The sequence below is a fragment of the Nyctibius grandis genome, chromosome 5, assembly GCF_013368605.1.
Source record: "Nyctibius grandis isolate bNycGra1 chromosome 5, bNycGra1.pri, whole genome shotgun sequence".
NCBI classification, from domain to species: Eukaryota; Metazoa; Chordata; class Aves; order Nyctibiiformes; family Nyctibiidae; genus Nyctibius; species Nyctibius grandis.
The window spans coordinates 81,368,007-81,395,822 of record NC_090662.1 but is presented as its reverse complement, the minus strand read 5'-3'; the positions used below and the strand labels follow the sequence as shown (position 1 = coordinate 81,395,822).

Below are 27,816 nucleotides of genomic sequence, written 5' to 3'. Positions count from 1 at the left end.
CAGTTCCTCCCATATAACCAAAAGAAAACGAAAAATTTAGAAGATATTGCCAAGTGCAGTTAAAAAAGAAAATCACTTCTCGCCCTCAATTCTTCTATTAATACCCAATAGCACTGTAACTATTTGCTATACTTTCTCCTCCTGTGCTTCTCCTGCATTAAATCAACACCATCCCCAGATCAAGGCTCTAAAAGACAACTGAGGGATAGAAGTGTGGGGACAGTGGCAAGTAGAAGACATAAAAAGTGAAACAAAGAAGCACAGTATGGACAGAGAATAAGAATTCAAAGGATGAAGGCTAGAGCTGGTTAGAGGATAAAAGGAAGCTGAGGCAGAAACAACGATGAGATTTACATTGTCAATGATCAGACTAAGGGCCATACATTCAGTTTCCTACTATTATGTTATGACTTCTTCAGTCAACACCTGAGTTTTTAAATCCATGACTTACGCACACTTGTGATTTTAGTAAACTTCTGCATTTCAGCCCTGAAAGAATACATCTCTCTCTCTCTCTCCAGACATGTATCTGTACTTTATTGAAAGATATTTACATTTTACCCAGTTTGGGTAAATATATTTGTCAGACCATTGCTATGTTTGCTTTGAATTACAAATTCCTTCCCCCCCTCATTTGGATGTACTAACAAACGCTTAAGGACCTGTTCCTACAATTCATTATCCACACAAACTCACTGTTGAGCTTGGGTACATGAGCAGTTTAGGATTAGATCACAGCTGTAAAACTGTTAGGGGACACAACTCTCCTCCCATTCCAGAATTACACCAGTAGAGATAAAATCACTGAAGTCAATCACTGAAGAGAATCAGACTCAATGAGTAACAGAAGGTTAAAAAGCCACATGGTTTCAAAAGCCTTTCACTACAGCATGTTACCAAAATAAATACTTAACTCAGGAACATATGGGTTTGTTATATCTTAGCAGAGCAGTTCAGTTATTTGAGTTCAACTGACACTGCATTGCTGTGTTATTTGCAAACTATTTTATACTGACATCAATACTGCAGCACAAATATTGTGTTCCTACAATGTATTATAGAAACACTGATCTTTTTCTTTTTAAAAGTACATATGCATCTCTCTAAGATCTCGGTCTTCTTCGTGTTGCAAATAAGACACCTAAGCTATTAAAAAAATGTTTTTGTCTGTTATGTGTTCAATATTGGCAACAACAGTTTTACAGAATGGATTTTTAATGTGGTAGTGACAGGGGAACAGATTGCTATGGCAACAGCAAAGATGAAAATTCTTAACCTGAATGGATCGTCACTGAAGTAATTGCAGGGGTTTTTTTACCCATTCTACATCCATTTTACAACTTGAATGCTGCATTCAACCTTGATCTTGCTTTATATAAATGCCAAGCACTATATGCAACCTCCAAGTTCATTTGACTTAAAACTTGCTGCACCTTACCTCAATAATCCAGGACAGTTGCTGTCCTCTAGCTAACCTAAACAACTGAATGCTATTATTTTTACATATAGTCCACCAGTAAAAGCACTGTGCACTTGGATATAACTTTGAGGCTCCTGCAAGACGTGTATGCATACATATTTTTTCTTTCCTTCTAGACTTCTATAAAAATCTGGGGAAATCATTCTTCATTTTCAAAATACAGTGAAATCACTGTGCATGGTATTTCTAATAATCTGGTGGAATAATGGCATATTTCAGTTTCACACTCAGATTGCATCCCAAAAAGACTGCGCTTCAGACACATATTTTGTGTAAACAGTAATTTAATTGGAATTCAATAGAAATGTAAAGATTACTCTTCCAGCTTTTAAAAGTGTTTGTTTTCAACATTTATTATTGTTATGAAGTAGACAATCAGAAACACAACAAGTCCTGTTGCTTTTTTAAAATATCAGTATTCTTGAAACCATCCTTTCTTTGGGCACTAAAAATACTATTTAAACCAACCCTCATTATAGCCAATTAATGACAACTCAAACTGCGCCAGACGCTTTTGCACTCAAACAGCCTACAACTGCTCTAACTGCTGGTTACAAGGCCCAGTGCTGGGGTAGCAACAAACAGCAGAAGGCAAGGTACTGCCTTAAATTCCAAACCTGCTTTGAAAACCATGGTGTGACCAAATTCTTAATTGCTGCTGAGGTGTTCGTACTCATCCCTTTCAACACCACTCATCTGCAAGGAAACCCACAGTGGTATCAAAGCTCATGAGGGCATCAGAGGAGTATATGCAGGGATAAAGCAGACAATTTTCTGCTTTTACCGTGGCTCTTAGACTTTTCAGAGCATCATCAAATTTATCTCTGCTTTTACCACGGCTCTCAGACTTTTCAGACCCCTATCTTCTTGCCACTTGCACATTCCCATCTGGGTACACTCAAAAATACAAACTCCGTTTGAATGAACTGTGGGTAAGTATTCTGGCAAAGGAAAAACACGATGAATAAAGTTCATGGGTTTCCCCAGTTCAGAAATCCCACTGGTTACTTATGCAAGAGGATAGATAGCAGTGCCAAATACCTGTTCTTAAACAGAGCTTCCATCACATTATTTACTGGTTAGCATTTTTTTAAGGCACCATTATTTTTATCAAAGGAAACTGTCAGGATTTTTCTACAGATCACACTCTATATTTCTGAAACAAAAAAAAAAAATAAAAGAAAAAAAGAAGAAAATTTTGCTATGTGAACTGCATTAGCATGCACATACCTGTTCTGTGATTTGAAGCTTTATTCAGAAATCATATTCAATTAATTAAGTCTCCACCTCCTGCACAAATGAGTAGTCTCACTGAGTTGCAACAACACTCAGCAGCTGTGATCACACCTATAGTCTCTTGCTCAGCTGATTCATAAAAGATTTGCTGTTTAACTACTAAACTGTTCCAGGATGATGTTGTTTTTAATGACTAATGCCTTCAAATTCTTTATTCCCTGTTCACAGTCTGTGGAAGTATTTCTGAGTAAAGGGAACAACGCATGCACAGCGTGTCGCACAAAGCAGTTTCTAGCCTCTCGCTCAAATGAGTTCAAGCATGAGTGAAAATCTTCAACAGAGCCCTGGCGGCTGCTAAAGTACTACTGCTCTACCCCAGTTGCAGGATGTGAGGATTACGGTATGGAAAGAGAAGGCAGGGGGAGGAAAAATAAAGGAGGAAATTACCATCATTCCTTCGTGCTTTAGGAATCCTCACCTACCAGAATGGCCCATGCAGCCTATTAGCAGCTACTGAAAAACTAAGATTATCTTCCAAATCACTCCACCTTAGCACACATAGGGCTCAGAGCTGCTTTTGCAGTTCTTGCTCTGAGTTTTTATTATGCGTTCTTCAGTCACTCTGAAGAACTGGAAAAACATGAGGGGAGTGACAGCCTGAGACGACCTAATTGCTCGCTGCCACACAGTCCCTTTTGTCGGGCCCTGAGCTGAGCTAATTCAGCTTGCTAACCAGGATAAAGAAAGTTTTCTGCTAGTTCAATTAGCTTAGGAAAGTATCCAACAAGCAACAGAATAAAGGCAAGGGAAAAAGCAATGTTTCTTAGCGGGGGGGGAAGAGGGAGGGAAGACAAAAACCACAAAGGCAGGGGAACAGAAAAATGGAGTGATGGTTCCAGCCTTTTTGGAGAAAGGAAGATATTAGATCACTTCAGCCATAATAACTGGATGTTGTTACCAAAAGTAACTTCCTTGAACACAGAGCTTGGGTAAGGAACATGAAGACTTTGCCTGAATTCCATATAAAGTGTGTATAAATATGACTGATCTTAAAATTCTACTGTTAATATAAATAGTTAGAAAAAAGGCAGCAAAAACTTTGCAAGGAAATGTTAATTTGAATGTGCAGAACATCCCATAAACTGACTTTTTTTTTTTTAGGCAGACTACTCAGCAATATTGAGCCACTTGACCATCAACAAAACCCAGTGGAAAACACTGCTTTAGTACAGCCTGGCTGATTTACCGTTGCTATTGAATTCTTAACTTTGGTATTCTGCAGTTCTAGGATTGCAGCTGTGAAAAATCATTGCAAGTATTGCTACGTAGGTGCCACCTTCTAATTGAAAGAAAATACTGAAACACATCAGCATCTTATTTAGTTTTGGAGGGTGATAAACTCTACAGTATTCACTTACAAATATAATTGATTCTTTGATGATACAAATAAAAAGGCTGATCTTTTATGTTGATTTGTTCAGACAGTAATGGGATTTGGCAAATTTATGCTTATATAAAAAAAATTCATAAATATATACATAAGACATCTATATACTCTATACGGATGTGAATACACAAACACACACTTCAGAACACATAATAATGTATTACACATAATATTTTTCCAGAGTTGTAAATATACCAAAGTGAGTACCAGTGTTTCCCTACAATGACACAGCCAGGAAATTTGAGAGTTAGTAACTAGAAAACCTCTTCTTCCTGAGATGTGGCATTAATATTACTGCTAGCAGAACTAGCCTTATAAACACTAAAGTCAGCAGAAGTTCCTTTATTTCCAAGCCTAGAAATTGTATCTGTTTCTGGAGTGCAGAAATTATAAGAAGAAAACCAGAAAAAAAAACAAATCACAACTCTGGTCTACTATCTAGCCCGTGTGACTTTTTCTAGCTCCTACTTCGGATGTTTCTTCATGCTAGTCCCAGATAAACCTGGATACCGGACATCTTCCAAGGTCCTAGTAGGCTGAGTTTCAGAAAAAGCCCCAATGTGTCTGTGTCCAACCCAGCTCCAGCTAAAGAGTTCAAAATCACCTTCTCAACACCCCCCCACCCACTTAGCTGCTGTCAGTCCTTAAAGACAGTAAAATCCTCATGTGCTTCACATTTAACCATTAATATTCTCTGGACACCTGAGGGTTTGCTTCTCGGCAAGCTTAAAAACATCATCTCTGAGGTGTGAACAACTCAGTACCTAGAACTGAATCCACAAACACATGAAGGTATTGCATGGTACACTGTCCAGCTCTTAGGTGCCTTACTATAGTTCTTAATTAGGCATCCAAGTTTCCCTGTGTAGGGTATCCAAAGAGTATGATGGGGCACCTTGGGAAGAAATTTGCAAACCAGCACCCTAGGGCAGAAGATAGATGTCTAGATAGATGTGTTCAACAGCAGTGTTTTACTGCGTTACTGACTCAAGGCCTTGGTACTTTGCTCTGAAAGAGGAGACCTGCTTCATTCCCACTGGGATTCACCTCCCTGTGCCCCCTCCTGGAGACTAATCTGTGTTCATCTGCTTTCATTCAAAACACACTCCAAGAAAGCTGTGCTTTCCTTTCTTCCTCCTTCCCATCTTTCCCTTCAACCAGTTGTCAGGAGTTCAATCACCTACTCCAGACAAGGAAGATTTCAGTTCCTACACTCACACATGGTTCTGTAAGCCATTTAACTATCAGAATATACTTGGGAGAAAGAAGCTTCTTCCAAGTTTTCTGCTAAATTAGTCAGTGAGAGAAGAATGAATGTGGTCTCGTGGCCCAGCAGATAGAGAACACTTGAGGGAAAAGAGAACTGACTAAAGCATTTCAATCAATGCTTTAGCCACCTTGTTGTTCAACCATGTTAACATGATAGCAGTTCTTACAATGCCCCAATGGAAACATTTTGGTGCACAGGGAACATGACTAGCAGAAATAGAGGCATTTATGGATTTCATCTGAGTCCAGACTTGGTAGCTACTGAGCAGAGTTTGAGGATCTAAGATTTGAACTCTGGACACTAGGTGCACTTCAACACTGAAGTACTTCCAAAGATCTAGTGTAAATCTCTCTTGCTAGAAATAAAAGATTCAGGGAGAAAATATGTCATATGTTTTCAGCTTGCATACTTTGCAAATTAGACAGCACAACAATAATGTCTTCATAAAGGCAGAACCATGAATTTTTATGAGTCTTAACTCAGTTCAGTGAAGGTCTGTGCATGTATCCATGCAGAGATCATTGCAGAGATCAGGACTTCAAACCCAGTCATTCCTGAAGCTAAAAGGGGAAAAATTGTTGGTTGTTTTGGTTTGTTTTTTTTTAAATTGGACAATGGTATCTTAAATCCAAAATAATTACCAGGGAGATACAAAGAAAAATTTACTATCTGAAATTTCTATTAATTTTTTAGACTGACTGGCTCTTACTCAAACAGGGTTATTTGTATCATGCCATTGACCCAAAAAGCAAAATGTTGGTAAGGGATGCTACTCAGGTCTTCAGTTATGTGCTACTTGCAGACATGAAAGTTCTGTAAAGTCTACACCCTGACACTGTAAATTGAAAAATCATGAAAATTAGGATGAACAGGTCACAAAGATTTTTTTTTTAAATTAAAAGTTCCTTTTCAAAGAAAATGTAATAATAATAATCATTAATGGCATACTAAGCCTATTGTACTGTTATTAGGAAACTGGTTAGAGACATGCTAGTGATGTAATCTTGCAGATTAACTCTGCTGGTACGAATCTAGCTTCACTATACTTGCCTTCAGTGGGGATATTCCCAATTTACACATTTGAAAATGCTCATAAAACTTGTTGAAAAATACTTTGTTATTAAGAAGACTTATAAACTTAAACTTATTGAAGGACATCATGTATATCAAGACAGAAGTTGATTCTGGTTCTATGTAATAACTTCTAAATTCAGAAACAATTTCTGGACTCAGGCTAGAGGACCCAGAGTTTGAGCTCATGTTCCTCAAGACTTGAGAACAAAGTGTAAACACTTTGAGCGATCATAGTGGTGGTTCAAAGCCAATTACTCTGGCTTTAAAGCCCACATTAAGAACACAGGTATATCAGAAACCTGAAGCTTTTTATCTTCTCATACTTATTAAGGAGGCTGGGCTTTTCTTTTCCAGCAATACTAACAAATGCAGTGTCTAATTTCCCATATAACAAGAAACATTAAAAAGTGATACAAGTTGACAGAATATAGATTATTGGCTTATAAATTGAAAAGACAAGTGCAGGGGAAAATGAAGATAGTAACGTTTCACTCTGAAGAAAACATTGTGAAATCAGCGAATAGGGTGGTGGGATTTTATTAGAGCAAATGCTAATTAATTACCACATGCAGTCTTCTAAAATCATACTCTGTAGTATCCCTGACAATTTTTTACGATATTACTATTATGCTAAAATAGCTGTCTTTTAAAAATATTTTAGTGTAGTGATCCTTTAAAGAGAAATAAATAATACATTAAATCAAACAAGGCTGACTCGTGTTTTTATTTTACCTTAAATGTTTACTGTCCTTATGGGTGTAAGACCTCTAAATCACCATTACCACTTCAGCAAACAACAGGAAACACAACGTTACTTAAATCTTATCAAAGCTGTCATGCACTTTCTGGTATTACCTATTCAATCACTGCTAGTTCAGTGATCTTGTATGTAAAAATGAACTCATCTCCAATCCAGCCAGTCTCATTGTTTGATTCAGTGAGGGATGCAACAATCAAATTGTTTGTAATATCACAATCCATCACTACACGTGCAAATTTGACGACACAGTCACTGAACTGAGGTCTTAATAAAATCAAACACGAGGAACAGGCTAAATAGAGGTGTATAGTAAGGATCTCACTGAGGAAAAAAAAACCAAAACAGTTGTACCCATTAACTAAATGTCTTGTATACAAGCAGTGGGAACATGTTCTTGCTTTCACTGGTCAAATCTCCAAGGACAATATTTGGCCAAAGAATTAGAATACTCAAAAAGATTAAGACGCCAGCACAGAAAAGCAGGTAAATACAAACTCAGTTACAAGCACATGATTAATCCTACTGAAGACATGTGAATTATATACATGGTAAACTCAGGTTTATGCTCAAGGGAAGGATAAACTTGAACATGTTTTCTGAAATTACAGATATTGAAGCCTGATTGTAAGATCAACAAAAAGAATTTTGGTTTGTCTTACCTTGCCTGGTACCTGCCTTATTTTAAAAGGGTCTATCTTTCAGTTTTCATAATGATAAAAATCCAAGTCCAATGCAAGTCTTTCTACTCAGAGGGCAAAAACGTGACTCAAGACTACAGCGCACCTTCTGCACAAGAATTATCTGCACTGAAGGAACATCAAGCCCAAGAGTGATTTAAAAGCAGTCAAAGAAGAAACAGGCTCATGATAAATAAAAGTTAGTAACTAGTCTTTTCCCACCCATACACACATATATGAGTATCAAAAACACACGATATAGCTGTTAACAGGCATCCGCCAACACTCTGTCCTTCTCACTGATGGAAATTGAAATATATCTGTCTTGCCATTCAGCTATTCTCTAAATTTAGAGATGAACAAATTTGGTTAAATTTGGATCAGATCACTTTCTGACTCACGTTATCCTGCAAGTTAGCAATCCTTCACACGTTACACAAAAAAGGCGCTGAATGTAGTACATAGTCTCTTACCTTCATGAGGCACCGCACACAGCCAAAGCAAGGAATACAAAAACGTATTGTTAAACAACAGGAAACCCACACAAACAATTCTGATATAAAGAGCGGAATGGTGCTTATGTGTTGAAATATGCATTCGGAGAGCCAAATCTTTAACTGGGGGAAACTCACATAACTCCATCATTTTGAGCACAACGCTCCAGATTCCTAGGCTGTGAGGGTCTGTCCTTCTGTATAGGAATATCTCCACAGAGATATTTTTTTTTTCTTTCTGTCTCACATACACAAACACTTTTAATTGTTTATTGTGTAGCAATTTCACTTGAATTTTTATAAAATGGCTGTGATGTGAAGATAACAACTAAATCCTAACATCAATAAGTACTAATAAATATTAATATAACATAAGCACCACTTTTATTGCAATGTGAAACCAGTTTATTATCCACAGATGAAATCAAATTGCTGCCTTTATTACTGTCAGGAATGACTTCTAAGATATTTTATTTACTACTTGAGTATTCATCAGCACTCTGTATTTACAGCATCTAGTGTCTCTCTCTCTCCTCCTCTCCCTCCCCCTTCTCCCATTTATACATAAAATAATTTAAGAGCAGTATTTTCTGATACAGTTTTCCAATTAATTCAAATATAGACACAAATGCACATTATGAGATTAGTAGCGGACCAATTGCCAAATCCTGATAGAGTTATAACACCAACAGGAAATCTTATCGTGCTTGTATTTGCAATATGAACATTGAAAGAAGATAAATACAGAGTTTGCAGTCTGGCATCAAACACTCAAATTCCTGCAAATTATTCAACTACCCCACAAACTCCACAGATAATGAAAAAACCCCACCTTTTGATGATAAACAGAACTAAGACGTTTGGCGATATTCCAAAGCCTTTCATTTCCTAAAGTGGTGCTTTTTATTAAAGTAACAGTACATGTAGAATAAGTGGATGTTTTTATGCATCCTGTAATTTAGAAAACCTAAGAGATGATTTCCCCACCCCCAAAGGTGATCATCTTTCATTATTACAAACGGCACTTCAAGTTTGAATCACACAGCCCTCAAATTTTCTATCCATCCCCTCGCATTCTTGCTCCCCTATTTTAAATAGAACTAACTTGAAAATTCTGACATTTTCAAGAATGCTTGCCTGGTAATTTCCGTGAGGCACAGACAGCCTCCAATTACAATGAAATAGCTACAGGGTATTACCATTTTTAGAGCATTCTTTGGTTTTCTGAAGTGAATCAAAGCTCTCCATGGGAGCTACTCTGATTAGCATCAAAACAATAATGTGCTATCAACTCTCAGCATTAGAACAAGGGACTCAGAACTTTGTTTACATGGATGATCTATAAGCATGTATAAAAATATCACAGAAACTTTCTTAGGAGGACTGCCTGTATATTCCTACATTTTAAGACTTTCCTTATTAGGAAGTTAAAATAGCTGCCAAGAAAAGGCATGAAATCCAAGCAAATGCATTTCCCTCCTTTAACCTGGTCTCTTTTGTTTGGTTCTGTACACAGGCCAACTCGTTACTTCTGGCTATAAGGACCTAGATATACAAACAGGCTGAGAGCTCCATTATTCTTCTGCAGTATCAGGAATCACTGACAAAATGAAAGTAGTTTTAGTTAATCTCCTTCTGCTCATGTTCCTTGGTAGAGACTCTTCCCAGACACTTGTAGGAGGAAAATCCATTCCATAAACACTGAAGTAGCACATCCGTACTACATCCCACTTCATGTGAACCTGCAGAGGGGACGTTTAGTGACACAAAGGTTGCAGAGGACAGAACCATAGTACAGTCTCCAAAACCGGGACTTGCTATTGTTTCTTGGTCATTTAAGTTCTTGGAGTGTGGTGTGTGTTTGCCAGTCCCCACAGAAACAAATTTGGAAAGGTTGCTCTTAGGTTCTTACGACGAAGCGTCAGACAGTCAGTGTGAGTCCACTTCTGCTTATCCTTTCCTGCTGGATACTCCACTGCCTTCACTGGTAATTTTTGGCTATGTAAGGAATACCATGTTGGGCCTAATCAGGTTTTATTCAGTTGCTGAGAGTCTTTATTCAGTCTTTGATACCAGTGGGTGTTTGACCCTATTGTAGATCAAATGAAAATGCAGACTGAGAAAAGCAGAAATCCATGCACTTTAGATGTATTGACCATATACGTATGCCTAGGATATTTAAGAGGAAGCCATTTATAATCAGGAAGCATAAGTGCTTATTCTGAATCTGACATTTAAATATCCCATCAACAGCAACCAGCATTGCAAAATGGTTTAATTAACCTGAAAGGATGTAATTTTATGCTATTTAGCAAGAAATACAAATTTTAAAGTGCTTTTACGTGGTGTATATATATCAGAGTAGTAAGGCCGAATCCTGCTTTTAGTTACTCATACTTAAATATGGAGTAAATTCATGTACCTCCCTTAATGAACCTGCAACTAAGATGGTGTAAATACAAGCAGAATCTGTCACACATACGCTGTAATTCATTTCCTAAAATTACCATGCTCTTTACAACATTCTAATGGTAAAGTTAAAAGTTAGTAAAGCCCCAATGACAATGGATCACTGGATGGTGTGTGGGGCTGTGAATCCTTGGGGTTCCCACTCTCCTTGTCTTTTTCTTTATTATGATTTTTAATTTAATTTGGCTGAGCCACCTCTCCTCTTCTACATTTACAAATATCTCTTGAAAATAACTTGCCTTAAAGCTGTCAAAGGATGATCCAGGAGACTCAACATGTGATACTGAATCCTTTGAGGTCCAAAACTAAAATAATCCAATATCTTTGTCCTACTTGTACAGTGTGGCTGACATCCTTCTGAAAGCCTGAGAGGTGTGGTCCGCTGGATGAAAAGTAGGACTGTGATAGATGAATCTGGGCTGTCTCCTGCTGTGTGACCCCAGAAGCAGTAGAATCATAGAATCATAGAATGGTTTGGGTTGGAAGGGACCTTAAAGAACATCTAGTTCCAAGCCCCCTGCCATGAGCAGGGACACCTTTTACTAGACCAGGTTGCTCAAAGCCCCATTCAACTTTATCTCTCTGCACTCTGATTTCCTCACAAACTTTGTCTTGCCTGCTTGCATTATATGCTCTTTAGCAGACGCTCCCTCCAACAGGTATGCCTCCAGTGTCTGCCATGAAGACCACACAGGAAGGCTAGTCGAGCAGTTAATATGCTAATAAGACTCTGCTTCAACTCTCTGCTCTGTAAGGGCATCTGTGTGTCCCCAGGCAAGACACTTGGGCTCAGGTACCACAAGCAGAATTTCCAGTGGGTTTTAGGACAGGGAACACTTCAGAGAATCTCAGTCTCTACCTCTGCCTGCCGTAATCTCTGCAAAATCCTTGACACAAAATTCCCTATCTATGCTACTGTTCTTCACAGCAGCTCAAGTGGGATCCTTAGGAGCTCTCCACAGGTTCCTCTATCACTAGTAGGACCATACTTCAGAATTTCTCTGTCTACAGTAACTCTGGTTTACAAATCCATGGGCATGATGGCATGGGCAGTACCACAACCATCTCATCCTTGGGCCTGCCTGTTCAAAATCTTTCTTCCACAGGCTTTCTGTGTAGTCCTCTCCTCCATTGTTATTTCTAATAGAACACTGTTACCACACCAAATTGCCCACATACGTAAACTGGCAGAAGCAGATAGCTCAGAGTGGTAATTTGGCCCCGGCAGGAGACCCAGCCCCATTTCACATTTGAGGAAATGATTGTAAAAAACAGCATAATTTGGGGAAAGTCAGTAAGAACTATCACCCACACAGAGCAATCATCGCTCTGTTCCTCCAGGAGAGACATCCAGAAACCAGCATGGTGCCAGATAAAATGAAGCTCAGGTAAGCCCTCAACAAAACTCTTCAACATCTTGAAATTCATGAGCCATTGCTGATCAACCCATACCTGGAGAAAGAGATAACTGGTGTGATGGTAAGATCAGAAGACATCGACTCCAGAAACGCAATGATTTTTTTGGTACGTTACAGAAAGCCTGGTCCACTTCTAATGCCAACAAGACTGCTAGTCCTTCTGTAGATTGAAAAAATGACCATGGTAGTCATAATCCATAATGCAATATCTTCATTTTTGTCCTCCCCTAGACCTATATGGAGCCTCTGGATCTTTCTTTTGTCCTTCCCTGTGCTCACTAGTTATCCTTTCTGCCTGTGTCTTGGCACACTCAGACTAATGTGGATGCTGAAGATTGAGCAGCAGATCAAGTAGTATGAGGCAGATGGGTAAAGAGCTATGCAAGAGCTAAAAGGGGCTGTAGCTTGCTCCAAGGACTTGTGGGACAGTTCTTGTTCCCAAGAATGTCATGTGCAGCATGGACATGTCTGAGGCATTCTCAAAATGACCAAAAAGGCCAGTAGTGTGGATGCCAATACAGGGATCCTGCCCAAGGCAAACCTTGGGAGCTTCCTGTGAAGAAGCATAAATGGATCCTTTCATTCTCAGTTTTCCAACAGCAAAATGTGGAATAACAACACCTCAGTCATAATAACTCCATATTGTGAGGATAAATCAACTATTGTTGTGTACTCAGACGCTGCGGTAACATGGATCATAGAAAAAAGCTATATATCTGTTCAATATCTTTATAGATGATCTAGACGTAGGGATTGAGTGCACCCTCAGTAAATTTGCAGATGACACCAAGCTGGGTGGGAATGTCGATCTGCTGGAGGGTAGGAAGGCCCTACAGAGGGATCTGGACAGATTAGATGGATGGGCCGAGACCAACGGCATGAGGTTCAACAAGAACAAGTGCCGGGTCTTACACTTCGGCCACAACAACCCCATGCAGCGCTACAGGCTGGGGGAAGAGTGGTTAGAAAGTGGCCCGGCGGAAAGAGACCTGGGGGTGCTGATCGACAGCCGGCTAAACATGAGCCAGCAGTGTGCCCAGGTGGCCAAGAAGGCCAATGGCATCCTGGCCTCTATTAGGAATAGTGTAGCCAGCTGGTCTAGGGAAGTGATCATCCCTCTGTACTCGGCACTGGTGAGGCCGCACCTTGAGTACTGTGTCCAGTTCTGGGCCCCGCACTTCAAGAAAGATGTTGAGGTGTTGGAGCGAGTCCGGAGGAGGGCGACCAAGCTGGTGAAGGGTCTGGAGGGCATGACCTGTGAGGAACGGCTGAGGGAGCTGGGATTGTTTAGCCTGGAGAAGAGGAGGCTCAGAGGTGACCTTATTGCAGTCTACAACTACCTGAAGGGAGGTTGTAGCGGAGTGGGAGTCGGCCTCTTCTCCCGGGCAACTAGTGATAGGACAAGAGGACACAGCCTCAAGCTTTGCCAGGGGAGGTTCAGGTTGGACATTAGGAAGAATTTTTTCTCAGAAAGGGTCATTAGACATTGGAATGGGCTGCCCAGGGAGGTGGTGGAGTCACCATCTCTGGATGTGTTTAAGAAAAGACTGTACATGGCACTTAGTGCCATGGTCTAGTTGACAGGGTGGTGTCAGGGCAATGGTTGGACTTGATGATCCCAGAGGTCTCTTCCAACCTGATTGATTCTGTGATTCTGTGATATAGCCACATAACCAATACAGATAAATATATATATAAATGAAACCTCTAAGTACTACTGCAATACAAATAATAAATAAAAGGCAAAAAGACTTAGTCATACACGCAGGTGGATTTCCAATTATGGAGGAAGCGCTTTTACAGAGCGCAGAGTGGAGCACATTAAGTGGGATGGTGAAGGGAAAAGTAATAAATCATTCGACAAATAAATTATCCTGAAAAATGGCCATCACAGGCAGAGGTATATTCTTAAACTTCTGGAATGCAGTTTTTTCTAGCAAATTGAATATACAGATAGCTAAGAAGTATATATGAGCATCCTCCTACACGTGTAAAAGCCACTTTTTCCTGAAAAAATGGATACCCATGTAGCCTGCTCCATCTAAACACAGATACGAGTAGTTCTTTGAGCTGTGGAGTTAATGAAGCATTTGTGGAGAACAGTTTACTATCTCACCAAGAATTTATAGCACTATAAATCCTCATACTGTATTTTACTTTGAAATAACCTCCCTGTATAGACAAGCCCCAAGACACAACAGCACATGTGTACGGGGAAGCTTGCCAAACTTTTCTCCAGCTGACTCAAGGAACACATGTGTGGGAAGGAAAGCATGGAGAGAAGCAGGAGGCAGGTTTTATGCCATTGCTTGTGGAGTCCTGATGGACAGGGAGTCAGTGCCTTGCTAAGATGTTTTCTAAGAATCACATACAGTAACAGGGGACAGAGCATCACTCCAGGATCACAGACAAGAGACAGCTCTTCTATTACAGCAGTATCCAAGTGTTCCTGCACCAAATACCTGCTTCACACTTTAGAAGCCTCTGGGACTTACAGTAGGTGAACAGTGCACATTCAGCACACAACAGGTATATACAGAGAATACTGTTTATGTTGACAAAGCGAGAGCCAGTTCTGGCACCACTCTCACTCCAGGGTCACAGGTAAGTTTAAAGCCAGCAACACTGGGCTGCGCAGAGAGAGCTAAGCTGGCTGCAAACAAAGTCCCTCTGGAACTACAGAAGTGGAGCTGCCTGAGAGGCAAAGGTTACCCTGAGCAGTACTCAGCATACTGCTTCCAGGACACCGACTGCCTCTGCAGAGCCACTCCACTCCATGTTTCTGCAGAGCAACTTTGTGTGTCAGTATGATGGTGCTTCATGGATATGCCCTTCCAGTGCTTCTTCCTTTTGCTACAGCTCCTGAAAAGCAGCTGAGTGGTCTGACAGCTGTATTCCTCCCTCTTTGCTCATTCTCTCTCTGGCTGGTCCAACTGTCTTTCAAACGGCCAAAAGGCTTTCTGCTTTCCACAAACCAGGTTCTGTGATGCCTGCTGGCCCTTGGTTTTGCTATTTAGAAGAGAATGAGGAGGTAGCAGAGGGGCATTTTCTTTACCCAGTACATTGTTCCAGCACAGCAGATGGGACTTTGTCCTTCAGCAAAGCAACCTCAGATCCTGCTTTCAGTCAGGAAATAGTGGCTAGGATAAGAAGCAGCAAATACCACATAAATACAACTACAATAAAAATATAATTTGAGAGGTTTATATTAAAATCGCTTTATACCAAGAGTACTTTGTAGGTACAGGCATGCTGATATCCTACAACTATCCAGTAGCTCCAGGGCATTCTCTTTACAGAACAGCAATAGCTGTTCTCTGAAGGCAAAGCACTCCTAGCGTGTGTACAGCATATGCCAGCAAAATTCAGCTTATGCCAGCAAAATTCTGCTTTTGCCAACATAACTTGCTCCAGATCATCCAAATGAAGCTCTAAGCTTCATTTGTTTAAGCGGGAGAAAGAGCTACACTCATGACACCCTTGCACGTACACTTTCATCAATGTAGCTCCATCAGTCACGTCTTCACACACTGGATGGATGCTGAAAGGCTGCTAAGGAATAGTGTAGACCTAGTGCTAGTTTCCAGAGCTCACGATTGACAGTGCTTACGGATTTCAATCTTTGTTAATATCACAACGTTTCCTGCTTCTAAAAAAAGTGATAAATATCTAAACAATCCCCTAGTATCTGTTACGCATGTATTTATTAGATACTTGTTTCAATGCAGATATGGCTTCCATTACAGCCAACAACATTTCAAAATCACTTTAAAAATCTGCTGGGTAAACAACAGCATAAAATGAAAGTGCTGACACACAGCTGCCCAAATGAAAATTCTGCAACAAACTTACATTTAATCCTATCTATATTTGAAAGTTCTGTATTTAGATTATAGTGTTTGATGCCCTATTTTTTCTGCTGAGTTTCGTTTAGCACTGCATTCTTCCTGCCAGATACCACTTGAGATGACCGTATACACATCCTGATCCCCTTAAATGCTTTCGAGCAGAAACCACTGCTCAGAAACTCATAACGTTACATTTCATGCCCTTGCCCTTTCCCCTCACTTTGCAGATGCAGAGGAATAGGCTACACTACACCAGTAATCTCATTTACTACTATCAGCTTGCCACCTTAACCCAGTTTGCAGAAAGCTGTCATTATCGTCCATCGCACAAACTTCATACATTTCAGCAGAAAAAAATACTTTTCTGAGCCATAACAATGCCACAAAAAAAAAGAAGAGAAGGTAAATGCTTATTAATAAATGTCAACAATGAAATTTCCCTCTGACACTACAGTGCTAGTAGCTAAGGTGTTACTGCTATTGATTTGTAATTACCACGCTGGGAACAATCAAGAATACTGAGCATGAAGCAAGAATAGATTTTTTTTTCATTGGACCTGAAAAAGAAACCTTGCAAAATAAATTTAATTTGGGTAGAGGAGTGATAATTAACATGCAATCCAGCACTAAGCTGCCTGACAGCTTAGGACCAAAGGTCAGCTTGCATTTTTTTCTACATTTAAAATTCAATATTTCTAATTGTTTTTATCCATGCCTGCTGACTATTCTCAAACTATGAAACCACTATAGTTCTCTGCTTCAGAAACTTGCCATTGCTCAGCTGCTTCTTCCATAAATTACTAACATCATCAGAGACACTAAATCACAAAACTACAGTTGTTGAAACCTTGCAATGGGAAGACATTTCTAAAGAAAAACACCAGATCTCTTCCTCTAGCAAAACCAAGGCAAACCCCAAATGCTGGACAATACTCCCGTGCTATTCCAGTAACAGCAAGCTTCTGCTTAAAATGAAGCTGTTCTTTGTGAGAAAAGTTGTAATGCCAGGACAAATACTGTTTCAGGTTTGAAAGAACATAGAATAGAAACATGTGCACAAGTGTCAGGGCTTTGCTCCAGCAGGTTGCGGCACACTGCTGACCGCAGCACGTCTGGGGATGTGGAAGGTGGAAGTAGGACCCGTTTGCCCTTTTGAAAAGATAAACGAGAAGCACCATGGATGGTTCAACAGCATGCCAGCTTACCAAGTTAGAAAGTCTTTTCCTCTAACAACGCTTGCAGAAGTTACAAGATTGCAGCCAACTGTTCTAAGGGGCACTGTTCTCCAGCACCTGGGACTGTTATTTCACTATTCAGGCTAAATACATTAAATATTATTTCAAGCTTCTTCCTTCACTTCTTTGATTCTTTTCTTCCAATGGCTCCTAGCAGTGACAGTAAAAGAGTCCTTCATGAAATGATAGGCCACTGAAATACTGAAAGTTTTATCTTTTACATGTATAATTTATATAGTTATTTTCCAGAATTCTAAGAAATATCTATTGGGATAGTTTCATATATCTTTTCAATAAAGGATAAACAACACCTTCAATAAACGAAATTACCCAGCATGAATACAGAACAGAGATTCAAAATCGAATTCCTCACACAGCTACTGTAGTGTAACAGCTAAAGACAATGCCATTTCTCCAGAAAAAAATGACAGGACGATTTGGTTCCCGAAGTGGTTGGATGCGCTTTCTGTTTCTTAGCAGATGCAGTAGGTGACGGTCATTCCCTCTCCGGTGTTTAGGAAAGGGCTTCCTGGGTATTAAAATGCCTTATGTGTTCCAACATAACCTTGATTTACAAACGTCTTCAGGTAGTTTGCCTGTTGCCCTTACCCATATTGTGTTCTTCTTTCCTGATTATTAGGGATTCACACCCTGAGCTTGTGAAAGGGAATTAAAGTACAAAAAACAGACTACTACCTCCTCTACGTGCAGAAAGTAGAAAAGAAATCCACATTTCCAATGTTAGCAATAATAGTTTACATCTTCTTCTCCAAAGTTTTAGGAAGGCTTTGTCACTTTCTTCACATTTTAACTTCATTAGCATCATTTCCCTCTCCTGACACACATCATGACTGGGGTAGAAACTTCTGTTTTGTGGCTTTTAATGGACTGCACAAAACAAAGTGTCTGGCAAACAGCATCCCTTCCTCTTTTGCCCTCCTTTCACTAATTCAATCTATTTCTTTCTTAGATTACTGTGAACATAAGCATTAAACATATACATATATATATACACCTGGACCTGGGAGCAACAGCCTGGCAGCCTGCCTGCTCCCATACAGCTTGTGCTTTTGCTCCCTCTGCCTAAGGGAGGGAAGGTACTGGCACCACACCACAGATACTTGAAATGATGGCCCAGCCCGGAGACCCTCCATCCCCACAAAAAGTATTTAAGCTCAACACATGGCAACCAACATTTCTTTACATCTATCTTGCTGTTTTTAAGAACCGCTTCTTAATCAGAAAAGTAGCCATAGAAGGTGGGCAAGTGGGGGCAAGCCACAAGAGGCAGCCAACTGCCCTCTGCTCAGCACAGCTCTCCTTGACCAGGGCCCACGTCCCATCCACGCTGTCAGGGGTGAGGGGACCTGTCTGTTCCCCAAACACGCCGGCCACCCGTGCTTCAGCCCAGCTCCCCTCTCCCCTGCGCCTACCCTGCCCCGGGCAGGGCTGGGGAGTCCCCGTACCCCCAAGGGGGCAAACACCCACACTCGCTGCGGGGCAGAGGGTCCCCATAGCACCAGGGGGAGAAGCCCTTCCCCTTCCAGGACAGCGGGGCGAGTCTCCGTACCCCGAGGGCACTTGAAGGGAGGGGCAGGTTTCCCCCCCCCGGCACCTCCCCTAGTCCTGACACCACCCGGAGCCCCCACACCCCCCATCCCCTCGCAGACCCCCTCCCCGCCGGCCCCGGCCCCGCCCCCGCCCGCCCCTCCCGCCCCCCGCGGCGGCGGCGGCGGAGCCCGCAGCGCGCCGCCCCCCGCCCGCCCGGCCGGCGTTACCTGGGCGTTGGAGCCGAGCTCGGGCGGCCGGCGGGCACCGACCAGCTTGGCCGTGGTCTGCAGGTTGATGGGGGCGGTCTGCGGGGGCTCCACGCCCGCGGCACTGCAGCCCAGCCCGCCGTTGAGGTGCGCCGTCACCATCGCGATGGGAGCCTTGGCCGGCAGGACGGGGATGGCCAAGCTCTGCCCGGGGCTGACGCTGGGGCTCCCGCCGCCGCCGCCGCCGGGTGCCTTGAGGAGCGCCGGGACGCCGCCGGGCTTGGCGCTGCCGCTGGCGCCGCTGCCCACCAGCATGGCCGCGGGGTAGCCCCGCACCGCCAGCTTCTGCCGGGGGAGAGAAGGGGAGAGAGAAGCGGCACCGTCACCCGCCGGGCTGCAGCCGGACCCCGGCCCCCGCCGCTCTGCCCCCCGGCCGGCCGAGCTCCCGCGGCTGGAGCTCCCCTCCCCTGCCCGGCTCGGCCCTGCCAACGCGGATTTGGGTTTACCTCCTTTTATACATATATATATATTATTTTTTTTTAACGGTTTTCTTCTTGGAAGGACAGGCAGGCGGGCGGGCAGGGCGAAGGCTGGGCTTTCCCTGCCCGCTCGCGAACTCGCGGTTTCACTCGGAGTTTTCAAAGTTGGGGTTTTTTTGGTGGGTTTTTTTTTGTTTTTTTGGTTGGTTGGTTGGTTTGTTTTGGTTTTTTTTCCTTTGGTATCTGTTTGTGCCCGGAAGTAATGACCCTGGTATAGGTCTAGATAATACTGCGGCGTTAATTAATAATAAAAGGCTTTTAGACGTAAAGAATGTTACTTTCAACTTTCTCTTCCCTGAATCTGAAAACCCCTTACACGTGCTCGGCTACTCCTCGTGTTCTTTTACGCTGACTTACTTTGGAGTCGTTTTTTTTTGTTTCCCCTTTAACCTCCCCCCTCCCCCAACTTCCACTATTTTTCCAGTGTTTTGGTTTTCGTTCTTTTTTTTTTTAAAGCTAACTTTTCTTCATAGTACCCATTTTAACTCGCAGTTCTCTGTTTTTCTTGAGTTGTACTTCTAAATTTACAGAGTGGTTCTTGTCATCTGTAATAGGAATACATTGATTGTGATCTTGTTAAGGTATCCCTTACAGGACTTGTATTTGAGATTTCTATAGGCACTGTGAAGTTGCCATATGGTAAATGCCAGTGTCTGCGTAAAATTTTTATTTTCTTTTGAAAAGAAAAAAAACTTATAAAGTCGTTGCACTTTAAATAATCTCAGAATCTTTTCTTATTAATGCCGTTTAGGCAGGTCAGGTATATGTGGAAAAAAATATCCTGGTTCAAGCCTCTTTTGATACTTTGAAGTATTAAACATCTCATTTTTACAAGAGTTGACATCAAAGGTACTTAATCCTGCAAAGACTACTGCCCGTGTTTAACTTTATTGGCTGACCAGTCCTATCAGCTTCAATGCAATTACATCTAACACGTAGCCTTACGGAAACTTCACTGCCTGCCTGGGTCTGCAGCTGCACTATTAAAGTCATTAAGAGTTTTGCTGTCACCTTTGCTTGTTTAAAATATAGTGTGTGTATATATTTGTGTGTGTGTGTATATATAAAGTCACAGACGTGCTTAGTTCTTTCCAGAATCAAGGCTGAAAAATCTTACTTCTGGGCATAAAGTAGAAGCCTTATAGTACAAAACTAACTGACTTTTAAGAAAATAACCTTCCTTCTTACCTTTAAACCCATGATACACTTCAAGGCTGTAAAACCTTAAATATCAAATATGTTTGCTCCAGAAACTGTAGTTTTTGTGTTTATATGAAATAGCAAGCATGCATTTTTATCAGATACCTGCTTTATGTTTTAATATAAAGAAATTACTTTTTTATGTCAGTGTTATTCTAGTAATCATGACTTCATATAACTGTTTTAAGCTTTGTTCATTTTTGCCTTTACCTTTCATTCTCCTTTATCCTAATAGTCATCCCAAGGAAGCATAGGCAATGTTTCCTCAGACTATGCTGTTGCATGTCATAGATGTTTTGAAGAAGAAAGAACTTTGCTTTCATTACAGAAATACACCTGTCTATTAGTTTAAAAGTACTCAAATGAAAGCCAAGAAGCTCAGGTGCATTTTACATAGATGGAAAAAGTTGCTTATGACAAAATTCTATAAAACTACCCTTTCTCTGTTTCACTGTAGTACAGGTTTCCACTGGTGTTCCTTGTACTGATTCAATGCCCCAGTAGTGTGGTGCTGCAGATGCAAATCAACTGCCACCTCTCCTACTCTGCTGAAAACCTCCTTGCACAGCACCTGTGCTGTATTAACCTGTACAGACCGATACAAAGCTTTCAGATTAAGAGTTCAGCTTTGTGGTTGTATTTTTTTTTTTATTTATGTCAAGTGAAAAATGCTAAAATCTCACAGACTGGCAGAAAATGCTGTACTTGGTTACAGTGCTGTAAATTCATCACCGAACTGGAGTTAAGTCCAGGAGTGAGATCGTAGCTCTGCTGCAGACAACCAGAGGTTTGCTGCTGACGTCAGTAGTGCCAGGGTTTCTTTTTTGTGGAACTAAGAGCATTCACTGTCCCTGATAGGTCACTGTATTGATGAAGTGTGTTTTAATGTCTGGCTCAGACATGTGAACATTTGGATTACTGAAAAAAAACTTCTCACAGAAGTACTCAGTGTTATTGTACTGATTTCATATTTTCACTTACACAATATTCCTAATACATAATATTCTAGTGGTATTAGTACAGCTTTACTTTTCTCTCAGGCAGTTCAGCAACAGAAAACATCCAAGCAAACAAAACTCCATGATCCCAAAAGACAGACAATCCTTGGTAGCTCAGTGGAAAAAGCAAGTAAACAAGTAGGAGTAGATTATGACTTTCCTGACAAAATTCAATGGCAAGTAATTGCTTTTTATCTTGTTCCAACAAAGGAAATCATACCAAGAAATACAAAAGCAGAAGTTCTGTAAACAAACAAACAAACAAATCCACCACTCAAACTACCATCCATCCAATTTCCATTGTTCTCCCTATATGCATTAACAGTGAGTTGGTTTTGTGTGTCTTTGCATGTGATGAGTGTTAGTATTTTCCCAATAAACTGACAAATCTGTCTTCACGTGTATGCAACAAAAAAAGCTAAGGAAATAAGGGTTACTGCTTGTTTCAGTCTAAGTTGAGATAAATATTAAATGCTTGTAAAATTGAGCATTCATCTCCTAATGGAAAACTTCCATTTCAATTTAGGTTTTGAGGCTTTTCTAAGTAACTACAGGGAAAAAAAATTGCGTCCCTGTGACAGGCTTGCAAGGACCAATCGGCCCATGCCGGTCACCTCCCCAGGGAACAATGCTATGCTAAATTTATTTAAATAACTGCAAATTTTAGAAACTAAATATGGAAGCACACACAAAGGATCGGGTGCTCAAGATTAGCTTCCAAAAGAGAGTTACAGAAAAATTGTCTGTTTGGGGAAAAGAAGAGACAGTATCTCTTCTGTGTCTCATATATTTATTTTCTGAAAATGTACCTACCAAAACTTCAAAAACACCCCCCTTAATCAGATTAGATTAGTTAGGAGATGAGCTATTATGCTGTTTTTATTTGTAACAACCATTTTTATTTTATAACCCCGTGAAGACATTGATAAACGAGTGTTGGCAAAAACAAAGATTATGAGAGATTTAAAAAAATCCTCAACAAAACCTACATCTGCTGTATTCTATTTCTGCCAGATCAATTAAAAGAATAGTCTTGGTTTTTAAAGAGAAAGAAAATCTGCATTTTGAGAATCAGTCAGCATAACATGTTCTCTGACACTTTTGGAATGATGAATAATAAGAAACTACGCAAGCTTTGGACACCGCAGCTGAAAACATGTGCTGATATAATGGAAGAGCCAAAAGAGAGAAAAAAAAAAAAAAGAAAAAAATATTGTCTTTAAATGCTGGAAAGCAGGTCGCTGCTTCTCATCCACTGCATAACAATCCTCACAATACACCAATTTTGAAGCAGCGCCTTTTCAATAGCAACACAACTTTCATTTTCACTGCAGGATGCCACAGGCAAACCAGAGTTTGAAATATGTATGCCAGTCACATGCAAACCCACTACATTGTGCTGGAAAGCTGGCGCTTGTCTCAACTATTCAAAGCAGAGCTAATATTTTTTCCACATCTATCAAAATAACTCTGGCCTTTCTATTTATTTGTACACATAAGCCCTCTCCCCACCCCCTCCTTTCCATCGAGGTCTGGGCTGCAAAGGTTTGCAGGTGAGAAGGCAATGGGGCAAGTTTTACCCTCCTCCCTACTAGCAGTAACTCAAACACTACTTCTCCCATCACATACCACGAGTCATTTTCTTTAGTGAATAAAGAAATGGGAAGAGCAAAGGGAGAAAGGATTCGAAGGCGGCTGTGTTGTTGTGATACACACACTGAGCAATACGGTACACGTACGCACGTACACGTGAGCACAGATTCCGGCCAGGCTCTGCACAGACAGCATCGCTTTCAGTACAAGGTTTTGGTTCCTTCATTTTCACTCTGCTGTAGCTTACATCATGTCTTCAAATCCTCACTAATCTGATGTCAACTTTACTTTGCACATACATCTCAAATGAGAATATGGCCATATCCTACAACAGAGGCATACTCGGCTACTGGCTGCTCTTCACAGCGGCAGTGATTTAAAATAGACGCACGCCTCTTAACAAACCTTCACATTTTCCTAGTAAAATACAAGGCCTGTTTAAAAAGGACCTAAAATTCACTGTCCATCACATTTATATTTTAACACCTCCATGCTGTAGAAACAGACTTCAGTCCATTAATCTTTCTAGAACGACGCTCTCATGACAAAGCAGTTTCACTGTGAAAAGCTGCAATTGTTTTCAGAACAGTATCAGTTCTTATCCTTAGCGGCCCCATAGCTAAGGGAAAACATTTGGCATAACCCTGAGACTTTATTTAGCTTGCAGAAGACTGGCAATCCACTTTCAAACCAAAATGATGGCTTGCCAATTAATAATTTAACATTCGGCACTAATCTAAAGCCCGGCATGCAAAACAGCTGAACAGACTTCTCCAGCAATGAGGGCCATGACCTCTGTTCATTTACTCAATTGTCACAATAAAAGTCTCTTGAACAATGGAATATTTAATATTCGAAGAGTGACAACACACAAATGCATTGCAGACAGGCCACTAGCTACGGCACTTTAGTACAATGTCTTAGGATTTTGGTACAATCCTATGAATTTCCATGCATTTCTCATATACTGCCAAGTTGCTACTTATATACACGGCTGATCCTGCCTGATCTGCGCCTTAAGTCCCAAACCAACCCCCTGCATAACTTTACACCCTGAAACAGAAAGGAGCGGGGCTTATGCTGAGCATACATGCATACACAGATGCGAGTACCCCCAGGAGTTTGGTGGATGTTTATGGAGGAGAAAGGCTCTGTGGTCCATATTTTACCCTCGAACTCCCATAAAAAACACTTCCCTTAGCATACAGCCCTTGGGCATCGCGTTGCTTGTGCCCAAAGAGAAGACATTAAAACATGTTTTCAAACAACCAAGGATGAAGACCCTCGCGTGGAAAAGTTTTATGCACTGTTCCCGAAACACAACATTTTGATGTAATGGTGTTCAAGACGTGCAACCGAGGAGGAGGAGAAGGAGGGGCGTTTTTAAGGAGGGCTGGGGTAGTTCCTCCTGCCAATCTCTCGCTAAATGACCTGTCAGGTTGATGCAAGCGCCCTCCCTACGACGCCCAAGCTGGGGCGGGGGGAAGGGATGGGGAGAAAGGAGCGGAGGGAGGAGAAATCGCTCGACAGAAGTATTCTTAATGACCCCCAGAGAGAGGTCACCGCGGCGCGGGATGCTGCGCGGTACCCGGGGGCAGGAAGCCTTCCTCCTCCTCCAGGCCGGCGCTGCGCGGAGCTGAGAGGACACCCCACCCCTGATGCTCCGTGCAGCAAAACCCTGTCTCCCCCCCTTCCCCGCCCTCTCCTAAAGGAAGCCCCCAAAAGCGCAATTAATAAACGAGGCGGCAGTGACTGCCCGACGAGGTGGAACTCGGGTGTTAGTTTTTGAAAAAAATAGCTGAAGAAAATGTGGGGCTCGATCGAAACAGCCTTTCCAGGGGCAGACTTTCAGCCGAAGGAGGCTGGGTGTGAAACACGGGCAGGGAGGTTTGCGTGTGCTGAAGTACAATCTCAGCATTATCTTTTTTTAATTTTTTTTAAGGCTTCTTTTGTGTGTTGGTTTCTTCTCCTTTTTCTTTCCCTTTCTTTCTCTTTTTTGATAACTTCCTGCCTGCCTGTCATTAGAAGAAAGAATGTATTCCTTTCTCTCTATCAGATCTCAGTTAATTAGCCATCGCTGCAGCAGGCTCAAGGATTTAAATTCAAAGTGAAACTCTAATCAAAATTGCAGTAAACTGGGGGTTCTGTTTGACTTTAACCTGAAAGTCAGTTATTGTACCACTGATGTACATACCACATTACCAGCTGAGTGCTTTCAGCATCCCTCTATCAGTGTGAAATATTTAATCGGCACAAGGATCCAATCAGCGCAGCAGAGGGGAATCTAGTGTGTGCATTAATTTACTTTCAGTTGAAAAGCAGTAAAGCAGGTCAGAAACATATAACCTTCTCCCTCCTCCCGCCCCCGCCCCCCCCCCCCTCTTTCCCCTCCCAAACAAATACACAGCACATCAGAAGAGTTTTGGTGGCGGGGAAGGGAATGAAAGCCACCCTGTATGAATTCAGATTGGAGAGTCAGACAATAAATTAGTCTGTCTTGCCAAAGAATGACAAACACTGCTTGGAACAGAAGAGGGGAACAACCCCCCCGCCCCAAACATAACCCCCCAAAATCCCCTCTCAAATTAATTAGATTGGGTAATTGTTGGTTTTTTAATCTTTGACTCTTTTTAAGCTAGAAAGATGGCTGAATGATTACCCATTCTGTGTACGGCATTAATTAGAAAGAAAGCAAATGCCAGGAAATAATGAATCAGTCTTTCTGTTAAGGTGCAATGGCTTTGGATTTTCTGACCAGCCACGTTCTCCAGGAAAGGCTTCCATTAATATTATTGGGTATTAAAAATCTGGTTTAGAAGCATTCCCAAGCTCCTCTACACATCAGCAATTTTATATATTGCAGAAGCATACTGCAGCGTACAAAAGCTAAACTTTTTCCGCTACCAAATCTAGCCTCGTGTTTCTCGCTTATTCTCTGAAGACAATCAAGTTCCTTATCTCCATGATATCATAATGAGAATACCAACAAGCAATTTTCTTTCACAAGGGATCATTTACTATGTGAACGCTACGTGAACAAACTTGCACAATCCTGCGAGCAAAACCACTGCGCAGAAATGCGACGACAGGCAATGACTGAAGCTGCACCAAAAAACCCCACCCCAGCTCGTCAGCTTGATGTGGCCAAACCTCTCGGCGTGGCTGCTTTCCAGGACAGGGCAGCAGTGAAGAATTAGCAGATTTATGTAAAGAGAGAATTTTCCCAACTGGTAAATACCTTCATAATGGTAACAGTGGGCTTAGAAAAACACATATTCGCTCAAGTGCAATTAGCCTTTAATTTCTGAAACCATTAAACAGCTTGCTGACTGAAAAAAAACAATGCGTTTTCAACTGTATTGCTAACTGGCAATCCGCTCGTCAAAGCTCAGAATTATCTGCTTAGTGACTTGTAAACAGCACTTTTTAACTAACAGGGAGTAGGGGGGAAAGAGGACGATATTTAATGAGAAAAGTCAGATTCATATTATGGAACATTCTGGAAGAGCCTGTGCATCTTGAAGGAGAGGAGGAGGGGGAGCTAGTTGTTTTTTTTTTTAATAACCTCACAAATAATCCCTCCTCCTTTCTCTCTCTCAAACCATGTCAATGATCAAGGAAATGAGAACAAGGCGCTTGATTCACAGCTGACTCTCTCTTCTTGTTACATCAGATCAAGAAGGAGCAGTCTAACAGGGGGGCTGATTTCTGCAGGGGAAACAAAACTACAAGCTGGCATTTTGCCTCCATCTCCTATTAATTAGTCTGCTTTTCTGTCAGAAACAGAGCTTTTAAAACTTTCAATGGAGTTACACGTGTGCCCACTCGCATATACGCTGCATATATATGCATCCAGAAAATTAAATATTATGGATGTACGATAAACCTCTCCCAAAAAATCTTCAAGGAAAGAGTGGTTGGTTTCCTATTTTATTTGGTGGCGGGATCTCTATTCTTTCCCTTAATCCCAAGAAAAACTGCATAGTAGACTGCTAATAGTAAGATACAGCCCACACTAAGTCCCCTGTTAATGACAGCCTTTGGATGAGGTGCATTGTGCTCTGGATCAGGTCCGTAGCGGCAAGAGTGAAGCTCAGTCTGCACATCTATGAAATGCTTCTTTTAAACCCAAACTTACAACAAAGGAAAACTTTGGCTTGATCTCACTTGGAATAAACCAGAAAGCATACAGGCATCCTCTTGGCAGGTCAGAGGAGGGTTTAAATGGCTCCCTGCTGTGTAACATGGGTTCTCCCCTAGCCCCAAAGCCGGAGTCCTACTTGCCATTAGCAGCTCAAAATTTACATCCTTTTGCTGTTGC

At 41.4% G+C, this 27,816-nt stretch overlaps 1 protein-coding gene across 3 annotated transcripts in view; it reads right to left on the bottom strand.

The window, feature by feature from the left end:
• Positions 1–27,816, bottom strand: part of PHF21B (PHD finger protein 21B) — a 174,470-nt gene that overhangs the window by 50,306 nt on the left and 96,348 nt on the right. The window contains exon 4 of one of the 3 annotated variants that reach the window (XM_068401975.1): positions 19,187–19,510. The exons of the other annotated variants lie outside the window; for them this stretch is intronic. Coding sequence (XP_068258076.1) covers positions 19,187–19,510 — 324 coding nt within the window. The remainder of the gene's footprint in view (positions 1–19,186; positions 19,511–27,816) is intronic. 3 annotated transcript variants of the gene reach the window in all.